Consider the following 26,008-nt stretch of genomic DNA (forward strand, 5'->3'; position numbering starts at 1 on the left):
TACAGTGGAATTACTCCCCTTTTAAAACCTCCAGGAACTGAGAAAACAAGGTCTTAAAAAGGAGGGAGTCTTAAAATTGGGGTCAATATATATAAAGAGGTTATGAACAGAAAATCTGAAAAATCAAGGTCTTAAAAAGGGAGAATTCTGAAATTGGGGGGGACACTGCTCCTTCTTTTCTGCACAGGCCATATTGCAATCAAAGGGATTTAGTTGAAAGAGTTGTGGCTTTTTACGGTTTTCGTTCCAGGTTAGGTTTAGGTAGACTTCTTTTCTATTTGCAAATAAAGTTTTGTTAATGTTTATTCTTTCTTGTTTGTTACTTCATCTATGCTTTGTTTATTTGTTTATATGTTTTGTTGTCTGCGTTTCACGCCATGCGTCACGCACCTCACTTCTTCCGGAACATGACAATGTGCCTGGACATACTACGAGTGATATCCCGGCTTTAACTGTTACAGATCACATTTGATTCCCTTCCAACTCCAGGCTTTGGAAGCTATGATGTTGCCATTGACGACATTAGTTTCCAGGACTGCCAGACTGGAGCAGAACTCATCAACCCTGGTCAGTATGCTCTGTTTGTCTTGTCCAACCTTACTAATACAGTAGAACATCCCTTGTAAGACCTCAAAAAATCGGAGAAAATCAGGTCTTAAAAAGGAGGGAGTCTTAAGATGGGGGTACATTTACAGAGGTTTTGAACGAAACGACTGAGACGGCAGGTTCTTAACAGGGCAGAAGTCTTGAATGGGGGGGGGGGGGGGGGGGGGGGGGGAGGAGAGGGGTGTCTTAAAAGGGGGGTTTCCCTGTACAGTGAAGCCACCCTATCAAGACCACCAACAATCTAAGAACTTCAGGTCTTATTCATTTTTGTCACTTATTTGTTGGATTCATTTGTTCCTCTTTATAGATTTCATTTGTTCAAATAATTATTTATGCAGGATGATTTTATGGTTACGATTCCAAGGGATAGACCCTCTTTTAGACTACTGTATGATGCAAACTGCAATGGTACTTGTGATGAAATAACACCCCGAACCAACTCGTCCCTACATTGCAGGTGGCCTATTGTGAGAGGAAATCGTTTGGTTAAATGACTAGACAAAGGAATAACACAAAATGTCCTTTATTGGGAGGAGTCCTCTCATCAATGAGAGGGGGCTTACAACACAGGTACCACTGTACTAGATTCTGTCAGTATTCTGAAAATAACAACAACAAAACCCATACATTTTCTTCCTTATTCTATGTGCAGACTTCAGCGTCAATTGCACCTTTGAGTTTGGACTCTGTGGGTTCTTCGAGTCACGCACCGACGACTTTGACTGGAATTGGACCAATCAGAGCTCACCGTCCGCCGGAACAGGTCCTGACCGCGACCACACCACAGGCACTGGCTACTACATGTACATCGAAACTTCGGCGCCCAGGAAGCCTGGCGACAAAGCTGTTCTCTCCTCTGGTTTTCAGGTAGAATACCTCTGTCATTTTTTTTATGACAATTTGCGTCAGGCTAAGCGGAAGGTTTTGTCCATGAACCATTTTAACAGCTTGCCTATCAGTTTGGCAAGCCGGAAGCTGCATTTCTGGAATAGCTAGTACAATGGAACTCCAATTTTTGGACTTCCAAAGATCTTAAAATTTATTTTTATTTTTTATAAGGTCTTAAAAGGGAAGGAGTCTTAACATGGGGGTAGGGCGGGGATGTAGCTCAGTCGGTAGCGCGCTGGATTTGTATCCAGTTGGCCGCTGTCAGCGTGAGTTCGTCCCCACGTTCGGCGAGAGATTTATTTCTCAGAGTCAACTTTGTGTGCAGACTCTCCTCGGTGTCCGAACACCCCCATGTGTACACGCAAGCACAAGACCAAGTGCGCACGAAAAAGATCCTGTAATCCATGTCAGAGTTTGGTGGGTTATAGAAACACGAAAATACCCAGCATGCTTCCTCCGAAAGCGGCGTATGGCTGCCTAAATGGCGGGGTAAAAACGGTCATACACGTAAAAGCCGTGGGAGTTTCAGCCCATGAACGAACAAACAACATGGGGGTAAATTTACAGGGTTATGAACTAAAACTGTGAGTAAATAGGGTCCAAAAAGAGAGGCGGGAGTCTTCAATTGGGGGGTCTTAAAAGGGGGGTTCCACTGTGTATTTGCATCAGGCTTAATTAGCAGCTTGTTTTATCCATGAACCATTTTAAGAGCTTGCCTTTCAGTTTGGCAAGTCTGAAGCTGCTTTTCTCGAATAGCTACCATAATGGACCCCCCCCCCCCCCCCCCCCCTGCCTTTTTTAGGACTTCCAAAGATCTAAGAAAGAGGTGGTTTTTTTTGGTTTTTTCTTTCTTTTTTTGTTTGTTTTTTGTTTTTTGTTTGTCTTTTTTTCCGGGGAATCAGCTTTTCTTCTGAGATATTAGGGCTTGCAAACGGAGGTGCCTTAATTTACGTTCCTTACAACAACAACAAAATATATTTCTAACAACTATTTCATTTTTTTCTTCTCTTAAAAAAGAGGTGTTGATAGGGAGGGTCAGTCTTAAAATGGGGGTGACTTGACAGCAGTTACTTATGAACAACAAATATGAGAAAATAGGGTCCTAAAAGAGAGGGAGTCTTCAATCAGGGGGTCTGAATAGTGGAGTTCCTCTCTACAGACAATACAGTGTTTGTTGTTCTTCTTGTGCTTGTCTCTCTTACCACTGATATGCTAGGTCTCTTCTTTATTTTACTGTGATAGTTTCAAACACAGAAACCACCATGTGACCTTAGAAAGGGAACAAAATTGAATCTGTCACAAACAGCCAAATAGGTTGAATGAAGGGACATAAAAATCCAACCACCATTTAATCCCACCAAACCAACCCTCTTGTATTTGTGATCCTATTCCTAGTGTCGCGGGTTCAAATCTGGGCCCGGACGGACATGGGTGAACTTTATGTACAGATCCATGTCCCACCACCGTGTCACAACAGTGGCACGTAAAAGATCTTGGTCATTCTGCCATAAGTGCAGATGGCTGATACCACCTAAACACGCATACACTTGTGTATCTCATCTAAAGTCGTGGTAACACCCGAAAACGTGCCTCTAATGGCTTTGCCGTGAGGGTGTTATACTTGAATTTCTCTCTCTCTAACCCTCTTGTATTATTTTTCCAGCCTCCGACAGACCAAACAGGAATGTGCCTGTCGTTCTGGTACCACATGTTCGGAGCACACGTGGAGACTCTGAACGTGTACGTGGAACAGGGTACATCTCGTACCCTTGTGTGGACCCGATCCAACACCCAGGGTAACGTCTGGCGCCAGGGACAACGTACCCTTGTCAGCACCCAGAAGTACAAGGTTAGAGACGGGGGGGATGAGATGGAATAATGTTTTAGTTTTTTAAAATTTTTATTGTTATCGTTTTCGGGTATTGGAGTGATCGAGCAGCAAAATTAATTGTTTTGCATCCAGCCCTATAAATGCCCAATGAGGGACTATCTATACCATGCATGTACATTTACGCACATGTAAACTTGCTAAAATTACAAACGAAGGAAACGAGAGAGATTGGAGTTTGGAGAGAGAGAGAGTGTGTACAGTGCATGCATGTGTGTGTGTGTGGGCGTCCTTGTGTGTGTGTGTCTGTGTGTGTGTGCATGAGTGTAAATTCTGCTCGCTTGTATAAGTAGTCTGCTGAGAAGGGTAAATTGTTAACAACATATACTTATCACCATCCATACACAAAGTGCACAAGAACGCTATGGAATGCTTCGGCTTTACGAAATGCTTGCAAGCACACTGCAACTTGAAACTGATTGTGTCGTGTGTGTGTTCAGATTCTGTTTGAGGGTGTGGTGGGGGCCAGCTGGCAGGGCGATATTGCACTGGACGACATCTCTCTCATCGGAGGACCCTGTCCTGCTTCTGGTAAGTACAGTAGACCCCCCTCCCTTTTGTGTCAAGCGCAAAGAGCATAATTGTAAAGTTATGATGTTGCGCTATATAAATGCTCATTTATTATTATTATTATTATTATTTTAAGGCTACCAAAAGGCTCAGATAATCAAGTCTTAACACTTTGTACCCCATCTATGTTGACCAAGTTTTTTTGTGCTGCAGCAGGTCACTCAGAATTGTAGTAACTGTGAAGTAACTGTGTATCAACACGCTGGAATGCAGGCGTTAGATGGACATTACAGGAAGCGACTGAAGCTAACAGTCTGAGCGGACATATCCTTACCTGGTCAGATAGAGCCATATGAATGGGTGCAGATATATCCGTACCTGGGAGACAATGAGTTGAAAAGAAGGGAGTCTTAAAATTGCTACAAACAGAAAATCAGCATTGTCTTAGAAGGGAGGGAGTCTTGAATTAGGGGTCTTATAAGGGGGGGGAGGGGGGTTCCACTGTATCATGATTGTGTTTTTATGTGGAATTTTGTAAGATCTTTCATTTATTTCAATCAATCAATCAATGAGGCTTATGTCAATATAACACTTACCTCGACAGTACTATTCTTGCACATTATCTATTATAGGCCGAAAAAATTGGACAAAACGCTGCGTGGGTACAATTATCTCCCATAACCATGCGCCACCGTGGATCCCAAGCACTGTCTGAGTGCTTCCCCCTTACAGGATGTAGGTGGCGCGTCCTCTTTCTTTTTTCGCGCGTGACAGTAGGCTGTGTTTCTGCTGCGCTCCCGGATTATTTTGGATTCTAGAGTCTTCTTTTCTGTGTGGATTACCACCTGTTGGATTTTTGTGTGTTATTCCACTTCTGGCTTGAGGCTACGTTGTTTTTCTTCCAACTTGTGCCTCCGTTGTTGTGTGGCGGACTCGGCGTGCCTACCGTCCTACTTCGTGGTGACCGGTCGTCTGCTTCTCGTTTCGCCTCATTCACTTGAGTATTGACCTAATTTTCTTTGAATTTTGTTAATTCTCGATTTTTTAAGGGTACGTACAGGGCGAGGTAGGATGTCTCGTCTTGTTTTGGGCTCTGGTTCTACGGAACCAGAGTCTGCCGGGGGCAACCCTTCTCCGGGCGCACAGCGTCATGTTTTGCGCACGGACAGGGGGACCTTTCGGCGCTCCGACTCTCCCTCCCCAAACGCTTTGCGTTTGCGGCGAGGGAGGGCGGAGAAAGCCTGTTTGAGCAAGCTCAATGCGAGCTTGCTCAAACAGGCTGGGCTTGAACCTGGGACTTCGGGCGGGGCTGCGCCGTCGAAGGTTCGGGGAAGGTCGAGGGGAAAGAAAAAGCGTCTTTCTCCTTCTCCTTCCGTGGAACACGCTTCCCCCCCTTCGACGCCGTTGTCCGGCCCTCAGTCTCAGGCTTCAGCTCCTCCCGGTTTCAAGCCTGGGGGGAAGGTTTCCTTCTCCTCCCTGGCTCGAATCCGGGGGCGGGTCGATTCCCAACCCTCTTTGGGGGTTGGTGAATCTGATCTAGGGGCTACGGGAGAGACTCAGGTTTCGACTTCTTTCTTTTCCGGTGCCTCTACTGTGCCCTCCTCGGTTTCCACCGCTGTGGAAGCCAGGAGGGACACGGGTCCTCCTCTGAACTCCCTCGCTGGGTCGTCTACTGCTGTTTCGACAGTAGTCTCGGACTCATGGGGGGGGAGATCGGAGGAGATGACGGGGTCTATGAATTCCCTCCCCGCTGGGGTTGGGATGCGAATTGACCCCGTTCAGGGCGGTCCTGTGGGGGCAGGGGTTTCATGTGGAATTTTGTAAGATCTTTCATTTATTTCAATCAATCAATCAATGAGGCTTATATCGCGCATATTCCCTGGGAACAGTTCTAGGCGCTCTGCAGTGATGCCGTGTGAGATGAAATTTTATACGGCCAGTAGATTGCAGCCATTTCGGCGCATATTTACCTTTCACGGCCTATTATTCCAAGTCACACGGGTATAGGTAGACAATTATTAACTGTGCCTAAGCAATTTTGCCAGGAAAGACCCTTTTGTCAATCGTGGGATCTTTAACGTGCACACCCAATGTAGTGTACACGGGGGGAGGTTCGGACACCGAAGAGAGTCTGCACACAAAGTTGACTCTGTGAAATAAATTTCCGCCGAACCTGGGATCGAACTCACACTGACAGCGGCCAACTGAATACAAATCCAGCGCGCTACCAACTGAGCTATATCCCCGTAGGTTAGAGAAAATAGACTTTACAGCGAAAACACCATTTTAAGACTCTCCCCCCTCTCACCTTTTAAGACCTGATTTATTCAGATGTTCCTTTCATAATGCCTGTAAATGTTCATGATGCATGTTCAAGGTACCCGTAGCTGAGGAATGTCAATGACATAAGTATAAACTGGAAAAGTTTCATCCGTTATTGGTGAGAAAAAAACGTGTGGAATATTGTATGTCTGTTTACAGCGGAATGTGACTTTGAGGCGGACTTCTGTGGCTACTCTCAGAACAACAACGATCGCTTTAACTGGCTGCGTCATGCAAACTCCACAGCTTCTGGCGGTACCGGTCCCAGCAACGACCACACCACACGCAATGGATATGGTAATGTCAACTTTCAATCCTCTTTGCTTGTCTGTTTCAACACTCGTGCGAAAGCTTCTCGAAGTTGACTTTGCCCAATTTGAGGTTGAAAGTCGCTTGTTCATTTCAATGCTTGTTTTTCTCTCAGGTGCCAGGAGACTGGTTCCGAATGACTCTCACTTACTCCATTACACATGTCGTATGCATTTAGAGCGATTTGTTTATCAGATTTGCCCAATAGTTTGAGGCTTAAGGTGTCTTATGTTTATAAGTGACTTTTGTTCATAAAGGCTGTCATTAATTGAGCCTGAAGTTGATTTCGCAAAGACTTCACGAAGTCATTTGACAAGAAAATCAATAATAAAGCTTCGCGAATTTAACTTCACTCTATCAATTAAAGGCATAAGCTTTCTTATGTTTATAAGCTACTTTTGTAGCCCCAGCAACGACAACACCACAAGCAATGGCTATGGGTAATGTACAATTTCCATCCTCCCTCCTTGTCTGTTTGAATACTGGTGTTTGTGGCTCTTGGACTCTCACACCCCCTGCTTCGTGAAGTTGACTCTACCCTCACGAAGTTGACTCTACCCTTCGCGAAGTTGACTCTACCCTTCGCGAAGTTGACTCTACCCTTCGCGAAGTTGACTCTACCCTTCGCGAAGTTGACTCTACCCTTCGCGAAGTTGACTCTGCCCTTCGCGAAGTTGACTACCCTCACGAAGTTGACTCTCCCCTTCGCGAAGTTGACTCTCCCCTTCGCGAAGTTGACTCTACCCTTCGCGAAGTTGACTCTACCCTTCACGAAGTTGACTCTACCCTTCGCGAAGTTGACTCTGCCCTTCGCGAAGTTGACTCTACCCTTCGCGAAGTTGACTCTACCCTTCGCGAAGTTGACTCTACCCTTCGCGAAGTTGACTCTACCCTTCACGAAGTTGACTCTACCCTTCACGAACTTGACTCTACCCTTCGCAAAGTTGACTCTACCCTTCGCGAAGTTGACTCTACCCTCTCGAAGTTGACTGTACTCTCGCGAAGTTGACTCTACCCTTCCCGAAGTTGACTCTACCCTTGTGAAGTTGACTCTACCCGTCGCGAAGTTGACTCTACCCAATTATTTTAAGGCTTAAGCTGTCTTATGTTTAAAGGTTACTTTTGTTCTTGCAGGATACTACGCCTACATCGAGACCTCCTCGCCCCAGCGCCCAGGCGACAATGCGGTTATGACCAGTCCCCCACTGCAATCCTTCACGGGCAGCAAGTGCCTCACCTTCTGGTACCACATGAACGGCACCCACGTTGGCAGCCTCAACGTCTACATGGTCGTCAACGGACACCAGACCACCACCCCCATCTTCCATCGTCAAGGCACTGTGGGAAATTTCTGGGTTCAAGCGGCAATGACCATCCCCACCCAGGGTACTTTCTGGCAGGTAGGTGGAGAGCACATGCGTTTAGATTATGTGTACGCCTTAAATGAGGATTTACTCATGAAAACAACCCAGCCTCAATTAGCCCCAAGACTTAAATGATTTTTGGGTTAGAAGCACAGTGTAAACCCCCTTATCAGACCACCTTTTAAGATTAACCTTAAGTTTTCAAGAATTTCTTTAAATAAACTCTGTAGATGTACCTCTATTTTAAGACTCCCTCCATTTTATGACCAGATTTTCTCTGAATGTTTGAGGTCTTAAAAAGGAGGGTGGGTGGGGGGGGGATGTTGCATTGTAATGACATCAAACAGGAATACCTTTACTCAAAGTGCACTGGCACGGTTATCCTAGTGGTAAGGCGTCCGCCCCGTGATCGGAAGGTCGTGGGTTCGAACCCCGGCCGGGTCATACCTAAGACTTTAAAATTGGCAATCTAGTGGCTGCTCCGCCTGGCGTCTGGCATTATGGGGTTAGTACTAGGACTGGTTGGTCCGGTGTCAGAATAATGTGACTGGGTGAGACATGAAGCCTGTGCTGCGACTTCTGTCTTGTGTGTGGCGCACGTTATATGTCAAAGCAGCACCGCCCTGATATGGCCCTTCGTGGTCGGCTGGGCGTTAAGCAAACAAACAAACAAACAAACAAACTCAAAGTGCAAAATAGTGTGTTTGGTATTTTGTTTCTACCATAACATTATGATGATAACAGGAACTCATGCGCTGAAACATGTTTACCGACCACTGTTAGCATTCATTTAATTAATTGTACTTAGTTAAGCATTTTGAACTAAATCATTTTCTAAGATACTGGCAATAGACTGGGCCTGGGGTGGGTAAATCAGACAGGAAACAACACCTTCACCCATTTGTGTCACTGTTTGAGAATCTTCAAAATCGAAACAGCTTTGATCCAGAAATGAAATTTCGTTGTACATACTGTACTGATCGAGGCTCACCAATGCAGTGGAGGCATCTGGAACTGCACCTAGCCACCATAACCACATTTACACAAACAATTCAAAGAGTTTCGATATTATTAAGTTTGAATCGTGCACACAGATTGCAGCACTTTCCAGAGTAAATCATCATCTAGGATATTGGCAAAGACTGGGATGAGAGTATAAATCATACAGGGATTAATACATTCACCCTGTTATGTCACTGTTTGACAATTCCTCCCCCCAAATCCAAACAATCGACGCTAAGGCAAAAAGTAAAACTCTGTACGCAGATTGCCTTCGAGGGAGTGGCAGGACTGGACTATACAGGCGACATCGCCATTGACGACATCAAACTCATCCCTGGCGTGTGTCCTCCGCCCGGCACCTGTAACTTTGAGTACGACACCTGTGGCTACTTCAACGTACAAGGCATCGACGACATCGACTGGCTGAGGACCGCTGGCGGCACCATCACAGCTAACACCGGCCCTGCTGTCGATCACACCACTGACTCTGATGCTGGTGAGACTTATTTTGGTGATGATAAGATTCTTGGATAGTGTTGACTTTTGAATGTCTGTTACATGTTTGTATCTGTCTACTGCTGATATTCACTCTTCTTAGAATAATTTGAATTGTAGCATGCTGGTGAGACTGTTTTGGTGATGATGAGATTCTCAGATAGTGTCAGCATTTGAATGTCTGTTACATTTTTGTGTAACTGTCTAAGTACCAGGCATGGGAATTCCAAAATAGAAAAAACTCTGAAAATAGGCCAAGGTCTAGGCCTAGGCCCTGGCGGGGTACAGGGGCAGAAGGAAAACGAATTTTAGCATCTTAGACCAATATTTTGATAGTTCTTGTGTAAGCAAATAATGGATAGAGAGACTATAGTATTCATATAATTTAATTTACCTTTTTTTTGCAGCGGAATTTTTTTTATTTTCGCTGAAACGTAATTTCCTTTTCGCGGAAATCCGCGATTTTGCGGACAATTTCCATGCCTGACTGCTGATATTTACTCTTCTTAGAATTATTAGAACTGTAGCGGCTGTGAAGGTCACATGACCTGTAATTTGCTCAGACTTTCTGCGATTGTTTTGAAGATGTATACTTGTTTCAGTGTTATATAATATTGTACATTGTGTTGGGGCTTGTTTTTCTGGTTTGTTAATGTTAAAAGCAGTTCATTTCTGGCTTGTTCTGCTCATTTGATATGTGTAAGTATGTTTAGAATGCAATACTGGTGTCTGGATTTTTCATTTTTTCTCCATGTCTATCTGATTTTACAAGTGTGTGTGTTAGCCTGTCAGTTTCCTCTGCATCCAGAATACAGGGTTTAGCCTGGGAGAAAAAGGCAATGGGACATTTGTCCCTCTCAACCAAATTCCGATGGGACATAGTCGAAGCCAAGAAGCGCCAAAGAGGCCTGTACGCGTTTTGACCAAAGATGCAAAATGGTGCAATATGGTGCCATTTGAGAATTAGCCGCTATATCGTGTTATCTCTGTATGTGTGTGAGTGTGTGTGTGAGTGTGTGTGTGTGTGTGTGTGTGTGTGTGTGTGTGTGTGTGTGTGTGTAATCCGACGTAAAGTATACAATTGTTGGCGCAGTGGTACGTAATCTCAATGCGCCCTTTGACGCACTGAAGAGAATTGTGATGGGACATTTTCAGATTTAATGTGCCAATGGCGCAGGGCGCACTAGTAAATGAAACCCTGAGAATAAGTATTGACTGACTTTATTCCTATGAGTTTACTGCAGTGCATGTGTTATCTTTGTGACTGCATGGTCTTCTTTCAATTGCTATTTTTTGTCCATTCCTTCTGTTGAAGAATATTTCTGTACTGTTACAGTATTGCATAGTTTGTTTTTCCCCTTTGTGACCTAGGACTTTTGTGTTGCAGGTTTCTACATGTACATAGAAGCGTCAAACCTTAACCATGGCAACCGCGGCTGGTTCTACAGCCCCCCGATTGCCCCCGGCCCACAGATCTGTATCGGTTTCTGGTACCACATGTACGGCAGAGGTGAGGCTTCTGCTGATTAAAGGGAAGGGATTGAACAAAGGAAACGGGTTTTAGTGAGAGAATGTCTTCTGCTTGTCGATCACCTGCGACTGCTTATTTGTCAAATCGAGCCTAGCTTATTTCGTAGCTAACCCCCATATATGTGGGCTATTCCCCTATCCACCACCTGGGGAAGTTTGTGTAGAATTCCATTTCTCGCAGTTTTCAGAAACTGCGTGATCTGTGAGATACGCATGCGTGCAGATAGCCATTACTCGTATGTACGTGGCAGCAGCTAACCTTCATACCAGAACAATTCTGCTCTGCAAAATGTGGACCATCCGACAGTTTTGGATTTTTAAATAAATATTTTCTAGTGTGTTTTTAAGGGAAATAAGTATTTTCCTACGCTGGTGACTAAAATGTTGCTTCCACCACACTGAATTACCTGAATATGATGTCGAAACGCGATATCGGAGGAACCACCAATTGAAATTCATGTAATGGTTAACTTCCAGGACACGCGTTTGCATTGAAGGACACCTCAAAGAAAGACTACACTGATTCAGTGATTTGTGATGGAAACGTAAAGAGGAAAAATCCTCGAACTGAGGTAAACCCTAAGAAGAAGACTCGACACGAGCCAGGCCTATCTTCTCTATCAGAGAAGGGACCGCGATGAAAGAGCAGAATGCAAGATTTTTGACACTGCTCAGTCACAGTGTCTGGCGACTCGCCAAACACAACACGAAAACGAAAGTTAAATGTTTACGACGAACAGTCCGACTCGGCAAGGTTGTAGTTGATTCTATTAAGATTAAGTACCAAAGGGAAGTAAGCCTTGTACATGTAAACAACAGAAAGTGAGAGATATGCAGAACCAGTCTCCTGGCACTTGTGAAGATGTTGGTTATTATTGTTCATCATCTCTTCATAAAAATATGTTTTGGAATTATCGAATGTTTAAAGATATTTTTGCATGTGAAGACTATGTCACACACCTGCCATATCAGCAATGTGTTTCAATGATGAAGTTTAATTAGAACATTAAACAACAATTTGCCTGTACAGAAAGAACGTTATCTTAACATCCCGAGGTCAGAAAGAACTTGCACCAAATGTGTATCACAAGACATAGGTGATGAATTCCATTATTTATTTGTCGGTGATTTTTTCAAAGAAGAAAGAGCTGAGTTGGTATACCACCTTACTATTTGGAAAAACCTAATGCACTTAAATTTAAAAAGTTGTTTGCTACTAAGAAGAATATTTTGGACTTTATTAATAGAATTTGTAACAGTTTTTCATAATTTTTTTATTTACTATATTAGCATATATCATGATTGTATTGATCGTATTTATTGTTCAAAATGCCCCCATGGGTTATGGACTAATAAAACTTGAACTTGAACTTTCAGCAGTTAATGTCTGGTGAGAATAAGAAGCACTGAATGAACTATTAATGGATTCTATAAAGTCGTAATGACGGTATAGAGGAAGTAGCGCAGGGTCTGTGCGCACATAGGTTAGAGGAGGTAACCATATCATAGCAACGGCCCAAAGCATCTTTTTCCTTTTTATGGTTACCTCCCCCTTGATGGGTAGAGAGTTTTTGACGCCTTAGCATATGAGATAGAGTCAATGCTATATATGTGAATTGGGTAAGTATATTAATCAGATGAGAATTTATTATTGAAATTTTCGATTTTAGGCGCAATGGCAAAGATGTCTGAGTCATTCATTTGCTTTATTCTTTGTTTCCCAGATGAAGGGATGATGCGCGTGTACCAGGTTGACACAGCCCGCTCTCTAATGCTGATGAATGTCACTGGCGACCAAGGCAACGTGTGGCATTACTGGGAAACCAACATCAACAGCAGCGCTTACTTCCAGGTGTGTATATATGTGGGGTTGGGGTGGGTGTGTTTGTGTTTGTTTGTGTGTGTGTGTTGTTTGTGTGTTGTGTGTGTGTGTGTATGTGTGTGTGTTGTTTGTGTGTGTGTGTGTGTGTGGTTTGTGTGTGTGTGTGTGGTTGTGTGTTGTGTGTGTGTGTGTGAGTGTGTGTGTGTTTGTGTGTGTGTGTTGTGTGTGTGTGTATTGTTTGTGTGTGTGTGTATGTGTGTGTGAGTGTCTGTGTGTGTTTATAATGTATTATAGTGCAATGTGTTATAATTTACAAGTGTGTATTTTTCCCAATGATTGTAATGCGCTCCGAGCAGGGTTTATCCCTGGAATTTTGCATTCTACAAATATTATATTATTACACCCCTGGTATAGGGGTGTGTATAGGATTCGGTCCATGTGTTTGTTTGTTTGTGTTCGCATATAGATCTCAAGAATGAACGGACCGATCGTCACCAAACTTGGTGAACAGGTTCTATACATTCCTGAGACGGTCCTTACAAAAATTGGGACCAGTCAAACACACGGTTAGGGAGTTATTGGTGTGTATAGGATTCGGTCGATGTGTTTGTTTGTTTGTTTGTGTTCGCATATAGATCTCAAGAATGAACGGACCGATCGTCACCAAACTTGGTGAACAGGTTCTATACATTCCTGAGACGGTCCTTACAAAAATTGGGACCAGTCAAACACACGGTTAGGGAGTTATTGGTGGATTAAAATTATACAAGGACTTATAGAGGGACATCTTAATGGTCAAAGGGAAATAACCATTCTCACTCAGTCACTGCCACCAACTGAGAAGGTTATTTCCCTTTGACGGGGGTGTTTTTCCTACCTCGGAGGAATTTCTTGTTATTATTAATATTATGTGTGGCAAATGTTGAGTCAACACTGAGAACTGGCTAAATGTGTCTCAGCTAACAGTGAATCGTTTGCATAAGTACATGTTATATTTGTGTGGGCTTATCAAGAATTCACAACTTGAAAACTGATTGCTCTGACAGCACTCTTCCTCTATATGTCCGCTATAATGACACCAATTACCATTAGTATGCATGTTACAAAAACCAACGTTAAAGCATTTTGGTATGAGGTATGGGTCCTCTGATAAACTTTTCTGCAGGAAAAATATAACACACAGCTAGTTCCTGTTCTTCTTTTTCTTCTTCTTCATTCATTAGCTGAAACTCCCACGATCACTCATGTTTTTGCACGAGTGGGTTTTTACGTGTGTGACCGTTTTCACCCCGCCATTTAGGCAGCCGTATGCCGATTTCGGGGAGTTCCTATTCAAATTCTGCAGCATGATTTAGTGTTTTGTCTTAGTAGTGGCAGACTGAAGTCAATTAGCAGGAAAACATCCACCCCATGTCTTGCCCCAATTGCAAAGAAGCATATATATAAAGGCCAAACAAATTCCATCATAGAGAACAGAAGAAGAATTCAGTCTATCATCAAAGCTAGAATTAGAAACGGCAGCTTCTGCTTGGTCATATTGTGCTGGCACATGGCTGAGAATCGTTGAGACGTAATTGTTGTGCGAATACTAGATGGGGGGACTTAACGTCCTCACAAGAACCTATTAGGGACATGTATGTGATGATATGCTAGACCCAAACGTTGTTGTGTTTGTGCAGATTACCTTTGAGAGTACCGTCGGCAACGGTTACCTAGGCGACATGGCTATTGATGATGTCACGGTGACGCCAGCCCTGTGCACAGGACCTCCTCAGCCAACCGACACACCTGTCTTACCTACACCTGTCCACAGTAAGTTGATTGGAGAAGTCCTTCCTTCCTTTCTTCCTACACCTTCCTTTAATCCATTTACTTTTTCAATCACATAGGTGTATGCCATCCTTCCTTCCTTCCTTCCTTCCTTCCATCCATCCTTCCTTCCTACCTTCCCTCCTTCCTTCCTTCCTTCCATCCTTCCTTCCATCCTTCCTTCCTTCTATCCATCCTTCCTTCCTTCCTACCTTCCCTCCTTCCTTCCTTCCTTCTATCCATCCATCCTTCCTTCTTTCCCTCCTTCCTTCCTTCCTTCCATCCTTCCTTCCTTCCTTCCTACCTTCCTTCCTTCCTTCCTTCCTTCCTTCCTTCTATCCATCCATCCTTCCTTCCATCCATCCATCCTTCCTTCCTACCTTCCTTCCATCCATCCATCCTTCCATCCATCCATCCTTCCTTCCTTCCATCCATCCATCCATCCATCCATCCATCCATCCATCCATCCTCCTTCCTTCTTACATTCCTTCCATCCATCCATCCATCCATCCATCCTTCCTTCCTTCCTACCTTCCATCCATCCATCCATCCTTCCTTCCATCCTTCCATCCATCTTTCCTTCCTTCCTACCTTCCATCCATCCATCCTTCCTTCTTCATTCCATCCATCCATCCATCCATCCATCCTTCCTTCCATCCTTCCATCCTTCCATCCATCCATCCATCCTCCTTCCTTCTTACATTCCTTCCATCCATCCATCCTTCCTTCCTTCCTTCTTTCCTTCCTTCCTTCCTTCCTTTCAATTTTGTTAATTCTCCTGGACCTGCAAAATGTGACTATCATACCAATCAATAAACAACAAGTAACCCTGCATGCAGTATGATTGCAACGTAAAATTATGTTGTTGCTACTTTTCTTTATACTTTCATTGTACAGCGCTTTCAGTAGCTACAAGTGCTAGGGTCTCCCTGGATTTCTGCATTATATAATAATCAGGTATCATTAGTATTGAAAGGGTGGCCGAGTGGTAAGTGCACTTGCCTCGGAAGCGAGAGGTTGCGAGTTCGACCCTGGGTCGGGGCGTAAGTATTTTTCTTTCCCCTTTCCTAGCCCAGGTGGTGTTTTTTAAGTGCTAGTCTTTCGGATGAGACGAAAAACCAAGGTCCCTTCGTGTACACTATATTGGGGTGTGCACGTTAAAGATCCCACGATTGACAAAAGGGTCTTTCCTGGCAAAATTGTATAGGCATAGATAAAAAAATTCTACCAAATATCCGTGTGACTTAGAATAATAGGCTGTGAAAAGTAAATATTCGCCGTAATGGCTTGAGATTTACTGGCCGATGTGAATGCATGATATATTGTGTATAAACATTCCATCTCACACGGCAGAAATTAATATGTAAAGCGCTTAGAGAACGTCAAGCGCTATATAAATCTCCCATATAAATAAATAAATAAATTGTTGTTATAATTCTTCTTCTTAAATTCGTCTAATTATTATCATTATTATATATTTTTTTCCCCTAGAGCGCCCAATATCACCCACTCGAGCTCCGATATGCAGATCCCTAAAAACTTCCGCTATACACAATGCTACCTATGACACATAACTTTTTTAATTTCAACTGGCTTCCTGCGGGGTTTGAGCATTTTTGGAGAACTCGCAGTACATTTTTGAAATGTTATAATTGAAGGAGTTACTTTCCAAACCACAGGAGAAAAGGGGTTCATTATTATTATTCTCTAAACAACAAAATAACTGTGGATGAGATGAAAAAAGGTGAAAAACAAAATAAATCTGTACTTACCAAAACAAGGACAGCACACACAAAAAGACAAAATCAAAGTTTCACCTGTGGAGGCTTCTTCAGGACCACTTACAAACATTATTATTCTCTTTGCAGAGGTATCTACGTGGGACTGCACCTTTGACCAGAACAACATCTGCACCTGGACGCAGGACACTACGGACGATTTTGACTGGACCGTGCACCATCAGAAAACAACCTCCCTCAACACCGGTCCCAGCTTTGACCACACACAGCAAAACAGTAATGGTGAGCAGGCTGCTCTCTTGTTGTTGGTGGTGATGGTGTTGTTGTTGTTGATGTTGTTGATGTTGTTTGTGGTGGTGTTGGTGGTGTTGGTTGTCTCCTTGTTGCTGTTCTTGTTGACTCACATGCGTAGCAAAAGTGAGTCTATGTACTCACCCGAGTCGTCCGTCCGTCCGTCCGGACATCCGGACGTCCGTCCGTCCGTCCGTCCGTCCGTCCGTCCGTCCGTCCGTCCGTCCGGAAAACTTTAACGTTGGATATTTCTTGGACACTATTCAGTCTATCAGTACCAAATTTGGCAAGATGGTGTATGATGACAAGGCCCCCAAAAACATACATAGCATCTTGACCTTGCTTCAAGGTCAAGGTCGCAGGGGCCATAAATGTTGTCTAAAAAACAGCTATTTTTCACATTTTTCACATTTTCTCTGAAGTTTTTGAGATTGAATACCTCACCTATATATGATATATAGGGCAAAGCAAGCCCCATCTTTTGATACCAGTTTGGTTTACCTTGCTTCAAGGTCAAGGTCACAGGAGCTCTTCAAAGTTGGATTGTATACATATTTTGAAGTGACCTTGACCCTGAACTATGGAAGATAACTGTTTCAAACTTAAAAATTATGTGGGGCACATGTTATGCTTTCATCATGAGACACATTTGGTCACATATGATCAAGGTCAAGGTCACTTTGACCCTTATGAAATGTGACCAAAATAAGGTAGTGAACCACTCATGGTAGAAAGAGCCAATAAGCACCATTGTACTTCCTATGTCTTGAATTAACAGCTTTGTGTTGCATGACCTTGGATGACCTTGACCTTGGGTCAAGGTCACATGTATTTTGGTAGGAAAAATGTGTAAAGCAGTTCTTAGTGTATGATGTCATTGCTAGGTTTAGGTCAAGCATGTGAGTCGTATGGGCTTTGCCCTTCTTGTTTTTGTATTTATTATTATTTTTTTTTGTTATCATTGTTGTTGGTACCTTATTTTTCTTCTTCTGCGTTCATGGGCTGAAACTCCCATGTATACCCGTGTATTTAAGGTACAAGTCAGCTTGCTAAAATGTAAAAATATAAACGACCTTAGATATTATAAGCTTACTCCATTACACATGTCGTATGCATAAAGAGCGATTACTTCCCTTTGGTTATTTGATATCTTAACAATGCTCTCTCATTTCGTTTAAGAACCTTAGATATGTTTAAATACATATACCCGACTGATTTTCCCCAAAAATTGATTTCGCTAACATTTTGCCTGTGAAATGTTCAGAGTGTGTTGAATAGAGAAATCTGCTGGACAGATACCATAAATAGTAATGTTTGGCATTTGGATCAGTGGAGAGGGTGGGGTGTGTGGGTGTGGGGTGTGTGGGTGTGGGGGGGAGGACTTAAATTAATTATGTAAAAAGAAAGAAGCCGGACAATTGACTCTTGAAATGTGTTCCAGTCAAGGGTGAGATTCTTCGGGTATATGCCGGAAATCCGGATTCGTAATGTCTGTGGTGATGTTTTTTTGGTTGTTAATTATAGAAATCCTTCAGCATCTGGGGGCCCCCAGACCCCCCCCCCCCCCCCCTTAAAATTGTTAAGGATTCATGACATTTTTCAGTCCCACCCATGTCTAGTGAAGGGTGCTCATGGTGCTTGTGGAATCTTTCACAAGTCTGTGATGGTTTGCATGTGTCGGTAGATATTTGTCAGCTAAATTGCACTGTTTGACATGCACTCAGGCTACTACATCTACACGGAAACTTCCGGAAGGAGTGGCAACGTCTCCGCCCGGATTCTAAGCGCCCCAATGACCATCGATGACGTGGGGAAATGTCTGCAGTTCTGGTACCACATGTATGGTAGTACCATCGGCACTCTCAACGTCTACACCAAAGTGAATGGTGGGCTGATTTCTTTTGGTTTTGTTCTTGTTTTTGTGTTTGTGTACCCCTGAACCCCCACTAAAACAACTCCCCTGTCATTCCTAATCCAACCTCCCCTCCCCACCTTCCCTTCAATCGTGTCAGTAATCCGACTAAAAGCTTCTTTGATGACCACACCACACTGAAGTAGAATAAACGCTTTCAGCAGTGAATGGTTTCCGATCGAAGTGTCAACGAAGCTGTAAGCTCCTAATCATAGGTGGCTGGATCCCCAGAACCGTTAAAATTTAAGTGTTTTTTCTCCCTTGGGTTTTTTCTTCTTGTTTCTCTCTGTTTGTGTTCTTGCTGTTGTTTTTACTTCCGGTATGTTTTTATTGTTTTTTTGTTTTTGTTTTTTAGTTTTGTTTTTTTACTGATTTATTTATTTGTTTGCTCATTCTGTTATGCGAGGATGACATTTTCATCCAGAAATTAACCCTAGCAAGACACCTGAGCGGGAACTTAAAAATGTGTTTGTTGTAATGAGTCAGTTTTGTTTGTGTAAACAGGACAGCTAGGAAATGCGACATGGACAAAGAGCGGGGACCAAGGCAACCAATGGAAGAGCGCCTCAGTCTACCTTAGCCAACACCAACCCGTACAGGCCCAGGTGGTCATTGAGGGTAGGCTCAAAACGGGTTACTTCGGTGACACGGCTCTCGACGACATCACCGTTAACGACGGCCCATGCCTCGTGACCTCCAGCTGCGATTTTGAGGACAGCAACCTTTGTGGCTACACGCAGGATACCACTGACCAGTTCGACTGGACGCGCATGAGCGGGAAAACGGCCAGCAGCTCCACCGGACCTGATAGTGACCATACTTACGGCACCGCTACTGGTCAGTAGGTTTTCTCTGTTATCCGTTTCCTTTCGTGTTTTATTTTCATGAGGAAGACCCTAGGGTTAAAATGTCGTACCTTGTGATTCGTATCGTCTTCGTTAAACACGAGTGTACAGTCATTTTGGGTCTTTCTTATTTCATGCTCTAACGCGCAGTCACCTATGTTCTGCTTTCTCTGTTAGCGGTAGAACAGATGTGCAAGTGACGGATACTTGAAATAAGTGTAACCGAGTGCCGAAACACCACAATCACCTTTGGAGACGAAGTCCAATCAAACAGGATTGAGAATTTTAGAGCTTATTTCTAAGCCCTATAAAAACTGTTATGCATTCGCAAAGGAATCCATGAACATACAGATCGAGACAAAAAGCCGCCAGACCCCATCACAAACAGAACTCTACAATCCACAGGTGTTGCCTATACTTCAAAGGCGAACAACTCTGCAGAGTCTGCTGTGAAGGGCGACGGTAGTCTCCCTGTCACATAAGGATTATACACTAAGGAACTTCCTTCTTTGCCATTCAGGGGCTACAATTCCTGTGTACAGCTGACATTTGACATGTGTTTTTGTGTGTGTGTGTGTGTGTGTGTGTGTGTGTGTGTGTGTGTGTGTGTGTGTGTGTGTGTGTGTGTGTTTTTACATGTATGAACATTTGTGAAAGTACATTATGTGCCATTGAATTTTTGTTTGTTTACATATATGTATGAGTTTTTTTCTCAAGTGCCATTGTAGCAGCCATGCTCCATATTTAAAGGTAAGAAATTCTTCTTCTGCTTAATTTTCATATACTTGTGGCTGCAGGTTACTACATGTACACGGAAGCCAGTTCACGGCACAGTGGCGACAAAGCTCGGCTGATGGGTCCAATGCAGCCAGCCACCAAGGGCAAGTGTCTCAAGTTCTACTACCACATGAAGGGCTCTGGGATCGGCTCGCTCAACGTCTACAGCAAGTCGCACAACGTGCTGACTAAACTGTGGTTACGCAGGGGACAGACCGGCAGTCTGTGGCACGGCGCCTCCCTCACCGTCACGGCTGACTTCCAGTACCAGGTCTGTGGACAGTTTTAGTTTTTAGGTGTGTTTTTTTCATTTAACAAGAGAACAAGGACAACAAGAACAAGAATTTAATCCACCATATAGCATATAAAAGCCATTGGTATTTGCAGTCAAGTTCAAGTATTGTCATAGAAAAAAAAGCAGTGCGTTGAATTCCATTCTGTGAGTTCCAACAGATTAACTAAATGTAGTAATTTATTTTGCTTTACACGACTGAATGTTCTCTTCTCTTCCGTAGGTTCTGGTGGTGCATGGTGGTCAGGAGGAGGGGGGTGGGGGGGGGGGGGGTCGTAGAATGTGAGGATTTGGGGCGTGTAGGATGTGTGTGTGCTGATGCCATCTTTCTTTGTAGGATTGACACGTCTGATACTATCTCAGCTAACTTCCAGTCTGGAATTGCTGTTTTTGTTTGTAATTTTATTGAGTCACTTGAGAAAAAGTGACTCTATGTAATCGGTCAGTGTTAGTCTGTCCGGCCGGCCGGCCGGCCGTCCGTAGACACCACCTTAACGTTGGACTTTTCTCGGAAACTATCAAAGCGATCGGGCTCATATTTTGTTTAGTCGTGACCTCCAATGACCTCTACACTTTAACGATGGTTTCGTTGACCTTTGACCTTTTTCAAGGTCACAGGTCAGCGTCAAAGGAAAAATTAGACATTTTATATCTTTTCTCGGAAACTATCAAAGCGATCGGGCTCATATTTTGTTTAGTCGTGACCTCCAATGACCTCTACACTTTAACGATGGTTTCGTTGACCTTTGACCTTTTTCAAGGTCACAGGTCAGCGTCAAAGGAAAAATTAGACATTTTATATCTTTGACAAAGTTCATCGGATGTGATTGAAACTTTGTAGGATTATTCTTTACATCAAAGTATTTACATCTGTAGCCTTTTACGAACGTTATCAGAAAAACAAGGGAGATAACTAGCCTTTTCTGTTCGGCAACACACAACTTAACGTTGGGCTTTTCTCGGAAACTATAAAAGTGACCGGGCTCAAATTTTATGTGAACGTGACTCATTGTGTTGTGAATAGCAATTTCTTCCTGTCCATCTGATGCCTCATATAATATTCAGAACTGCGAAAGTGACTCGATCGAGCGTTTGCTCTTCTTGTTTTCAGAGTGGTTAGGGATGCATGGTTAAGAGAGGAGATAGATTGTGAGGGTTTGGGGCGTTGGAATAGGGGTGTGTGTGTGTGTGTGTGTGTGTGCATGTTCCCCCTTTCTAAATTGTAGGATTGCCACAACTGATACCGTCTCAGCTAACTTCCAGTCTGGAATTGCTGTTTTTGTTTGTATTTTTCTTTTTTGAGGGGGTGGGGATGGTAAGAGAGGAGAGAGAATGTGAGGGTTTGGAAGAGGGGTTATGTCTGTTTATGAATCCACCACCCCACACCCTCTCTGTTGCATGCATGGTTCTTATCTTATAAATTATACTGTCAGTATGCTAACTTTAAGTATTAGGTGAGTGAGGTTTGAATTGCTTGGGGTAGTGGGGGGGGGGGGTTGCTGGGGTGCAGAGGGTGGGTGTCTGTTGCTCTCTCTCTCTCCCTGTCTCCCTGTCTCTCTCTCCCGCTGTTAACGAAGTTGGCCTATTTCATTCCTGCAAGGCTGTCTTTGGTGAATTTTAGGTGGTGTTTGAAGGCGTGCGAGGCGCCAACTACAACGGTGACATCGCCATTGACGACGTGGAATTGCTGAACGGCCCATGCCCTTCCCCCGCTTCCTGCGACTTTGAGGGCGGACTCTGCTCCTTCTCCAACGCACAGACCGGGGATGATTTTGATTGGCTGATTTCCCAGAGTTCCACGGGGACGAGAGGCACGGGACCCCTGTCGGATCACACCCTGGGCAACTCTCGTGGTAAGTACAGTGGAAATTAATCCCCTTTTAAGAACCCTGAAAATCTGAGTAAAATCAGGTCTTAAAAAGGAGGGAGTCTTAAAATGGGGGTAATTTTACAGAGGCTCTGAACAGAAAATCTGAGTAAAATCAGGTCTTAATTAAAAAGGAGGGAATCTTAAAATGGGGGTAATTTTACAGAGGCTCTGAACAGAAAGTCTGAGTAAAATCAGGTCTTAAAAAGGAGGGAGTCTTAAAATGGGGGTAATTTTACAGAGGCTCTGAACAGAAAATCTGAGTAAAATCAGGTCTTAATTAAAAAGGAGGGAGTCTTAAAATGGGGGTAATTTTACAGAGGTTCTGAACAGAAAGTCTGAGAAAACAGGGAAGGGAGGAAGTCTTAAATTGGGGGGTCTTAAAAGGTGGGTTCCACGGTATGACAGGTGCACAATAAATGTTGCAGACAATTTTGGCTATGTTGTCAAAAATGTTAAGGGGATGCGTGGCACTAAAATTAAACTTGGAGAATACACGGAATAGCCTAGTTTTCTGGGTAGTTATTGAAGTGACTTATAAAAAAGAATGAAAAAATGTTGAAAACGAATGGCCACAGATTGCCGTTGCTATGGAAACAGCCGCCATATTGGATTTCTAGGAAACGGTTTTACAGCGACATCATACATAAAAAATGCATGATATTTGACACAAAGGGGATACACAAGACTTGTATCTACAATCCTATAGAGCGATTTTTTGACAAAAGACTACAGTTGAATTTATAATAATTTTTGTAATAAGGATTAATGAATTTTTAACCGCATATTCATTAATCCTTATTTCAAAAATTAATATAAATTCAACTATAGTATTTTGTCAAAACATCGTTCTATAGGATTGTAGATAAAAGTCTTGTGTATCTTTGTGGCAAATATTAAGCATTTCTGATGGATAATATTGCTGTAAAACCGTGTCCTAGAAACCCAATATGGTGCTGTTTATGCCAGTTTCCATGGCGACGGCAATCTATGTCCTTTTCGCAAATTTTTTATTTCTTTCTATATGTCACTTCAATAACTACCCAGAAAACTAAGTTATACTATGAATTTTCCAAGTTTTATTTTGGTCATTTTAGTGCCACTCATTGCCTTTTGAGAATCTAAAGCCTTTTCTCTCATGCAATCACAACCAAGATGGGGTCATTTAAGGAACGTTTCATATAGAAATGTTGATTTTATCCCTTCTGTCTCACCATTTTCAGACACTATCTCTTCAGATCTGAGAAAAAAAAAGGAAAGGCAGAGCTCTAAGTGCATACAAAATATGCAATAGAGTAAGTGAGAGTTATGCTGAACCAATCTGAGACTTTAACAAGCATTAAAATGAACAAGCCACTTTGATCGCTTTGACTTACTTCTGTCCGATATCTTTTAAAAGGGCTTAAAGGTGTCTTTCACCTCTGTATCTCTTCAGACTTACTTCTGTCCAATGTCGTTTGCAAGGGCTTAAGGGTGACTTTTTTCTTCTGTTCCTTCAGGTCACTATGTCTACATCGAAGCCTCATCGCCACGCAAGTCTGACGACAAGGCAAGACTTCACTCCGAGATCCTGCCGGCCACCTCTGCCACCAGCTGTCTGTCTTTCTGGTATCACATGCACGGCAGCGGCATGGGAACGCTGACAGTGTACAGACAACAGGCCCAGGACAACACAAACATGTACTCCATGTGGGGAATATCCGGCGAGCAGGGCAATGTCTGGAAGCATGCCTTCGTCCCCTTCAGTCCCAGCATCACGCAGTACATCATCGTGTTCGAGGGAATCGTCGGGTCGAGCTATTTCAGCGATATCGGCGTCGACGACATTGTCTACATGCGGGGCAACTGTCCCACCAACAGCAGCACGACGGCTAAGTACACCTGCCCCAAGAGCGCGCAGACGATCCAGGCCACCCAGGTGTGTGACTTCGTGGCTGACTGCACGGACGGTAGCGACGAGGCGCAGTGCGGAAACTGCACCTTCCAGGGCAACATGTGCAACTACCACGACATCAGTTCCGGGTCATTCCGCTATATCCGCACAGACAACCAGAGCTTCACCGGCGGCCTGTCGCTCCCTGCCGACCACACCTACAACAGAACCACCGGCTACTTCCTCTTTGTTGACTCCAGTCAGGGCGGGAACAACGCCCTGGCAACTGTTCAGAGTCCGGTGTTGAGGAAATCTGCTCCCTCCTGCACGCTGTCTTTCTACTACTACGTCATCGGACGTGGAGGCGGAACTGTTCGGGCGTCAGTCAAAACCTCAGGGGGAAGAGTGACACCCATCTGGACCAGCGCTCCACTCCGCAGTAGCGGGCGCTGGGTGAAGGGCGTGGCCAGCATCGGCGCGATGGACAGTGACTTCAACATCCTCATCCAGTCACAGCGCTTCTACTCCTACGGAAGCATCGCCATCGACGACGTGCAGCTTCTGGGCTGCAGCTACCCCCCTGCCCAGGCCAGGTGCCCTGCCAACAGTTTCCAGTGTCCTAACAAAGGATTCTGCATCCCGCTGTACCAGGTCTGTGACGGTGTTCAGAACTGCGGGCCTGGGGACACCAATGACGAGGCCAACTGCACCGCAGCCCACACGTGCACCTTTGACCCCGCCTGCGATTGGACCCAGGACAACAATGACGATTTCAACTGGTCGAGAAGGCTGAGTTCCACTCCGACGATGAACACGGGCCCGACCCGGGACCACACCACAGGCCTGAACACAGGACACTACGTGTATGCCGAGTCCTCGGCTCCTCGTCGTCAGGGTCAGAAGGCAAGGTTCCTGAGTCCAGTGCTGCAGCCAGCTGCTGCAGGCGACAACTGCTTCCTCAGCATGTTTTACTACATGTTTGGCGACACCATGGGATTGCTCAATGTCTACACGCGCACTGTCACCAACGGCTACTCTAAACAGCTACTCAGCCGCTCGGGCAATCTGGGCCAGGTGTGGGTGCAGTTCTCGCAGTCGCTGACCTCCAGCCAGCCCTTCCAGGTTGTAGTTGAGGCCGTCATCGGCACCGGCTACAGGAGTGACATCGCCATTGACGACCTGGTGCTCTCAGCGGGCTGCAAGTACTCAGGCACCACCCTCCCTCCAGCCAACTACGTCACCACCACGGCCGGCACAACACCCAACACATGCGGCAGCAACAAGTTTCAGTGCAACGATGGTTCCTGCATCGACAAGATCCACTACTGCGACTTCACCAAAAACTGCGCGGACGGGTCTGACGAAGCTGTGTGCGGAGCGTGCAACTTTGAAACAGGCCTGTGCAGCTACAGGGACATGAGCGTCGGTCGCTACAACTGGACGCTTAGCTACCCGGCCCTGATGGGAGTGGTTGGTCCGGCTGCTGACCACACCAGGCGCAGCAAGACTGGACACTACGCCTACGTGGAGGGAACGAGGGGGGTGTTCCGGCAAGCCGCTCGTCTTCAGAGCCCTGTCCTGCCCAAGTTCTCACCTGCCTGTATCATGACCTTCTACTACTTCATGGGGGGCCCTCAGGTAGGGATATCCTATGATTTCTTTTTTCTTAACAGTTGAAATGACTTTCTAGGTCTACTCTAAACTGTAAAAGGTTCTAGTTATCTGCATGAGTGTGAAGAGAAGGAAAAGCCTGCAGGCGGAGATCCTATGATTTCTTTTACTTAACAGTTGAAATGACTTTCTAGGTTTCTAGTTATCTACATGAATATAAAACGAATAAAAAGGAGGACCATGTCTTTTCAAATTT

The 26,008-nt window shown here is 44.3% G+C and overlaps 1 protein-coding gene across 1 annotated transcript in view; it reads left to right on the top strand.

Moving 5' to 3' along the window:
* Nucleotides 1-26,008, top strand: part of LOC138971979 (MAM and LDL-receptor class A domain-containing protein 2-like) — a 299,457-nt gene that overhangs the window by 238,457 nt on the left and 34,992 nt on the right. Inside the window, exons 140-155 of the mRNA XM_070344823.1 lie at nucleotides 462-567; nucleotides 1,259-1,473; nucleotides 3,158-3,343; nucleotides 3,823-3,913; nucleotides 6,374-6,511; nucleotides 7,658-7,923; nucleotides 9,154-9,385; nucleotides 10,772-10,894; nucleotides 12,639-12,766; nucleotides 14,416-14,548; nucleotides 16,414-16,566; nucleotides 18,300-18,461; nucleotides 18,992-19,324; nucleotides 20,130-20,380; nucleotides 22,023-22,254; nucleotides 23,768-25,779. Coding sequence (XP_070200924.1) covers nucleotides 462-567; nucleotides 1,259-1,473; nucleotides 3,158-3,343; nucleotides 3,823-3,913; nucleotides 6,374-6,511; nucleotides 7,658-7,923; nucleotides 9,154-9,385; nucleotides 10,772-10,894; nucleotides 12,639-12,766; nucleotides 14,416-14,548; nucleotides 16,414-16,566; nucleotides 18,300-18,461; nucleotides 18,992-19,324; nucleotides 20,130-20,380; nucleotides 22,023-22,254; nucleotides 23,768-25,779 — 4,761 coding nt within the window. The remainder of the gene's footprint in view (nucleotides 1-461; nucleotides 568-1,258; nucleotides 1,474-3,157; nucleotides 3,344-3,822; nucleotides 3,914-6,373; nucleotides 6,512-7,657; nucleotides 7,924-9,153; nucleotides 9,386-10,771; nucleotides 10,895-12,638; nucleotides 12,767-14,415; nucleotides 14,549-16,413; nucleotides 16,567-18,299; nucleotides 18,462-18,991; nucleotides 19,325-20,129; nucleotides 20,381-22,022; nucleotides 22,255-23,767; nucleotides 25,780-26,008) is intronic.

Source organism: Littorina saxatilis, linkage group LG7 (genome assembly GCF_037325665.1).
Source record: "Littorina saxatilis isolate snail1 linkage group LG7, US_GU_Lsax_2.0, whole genome shotgun sequence".
NCBI lineage: Eukaryota > Metazoa > Mollusca > Gastropoda > Littorinimorpha > Littorinidae > Littorina > Littorina saxatilis.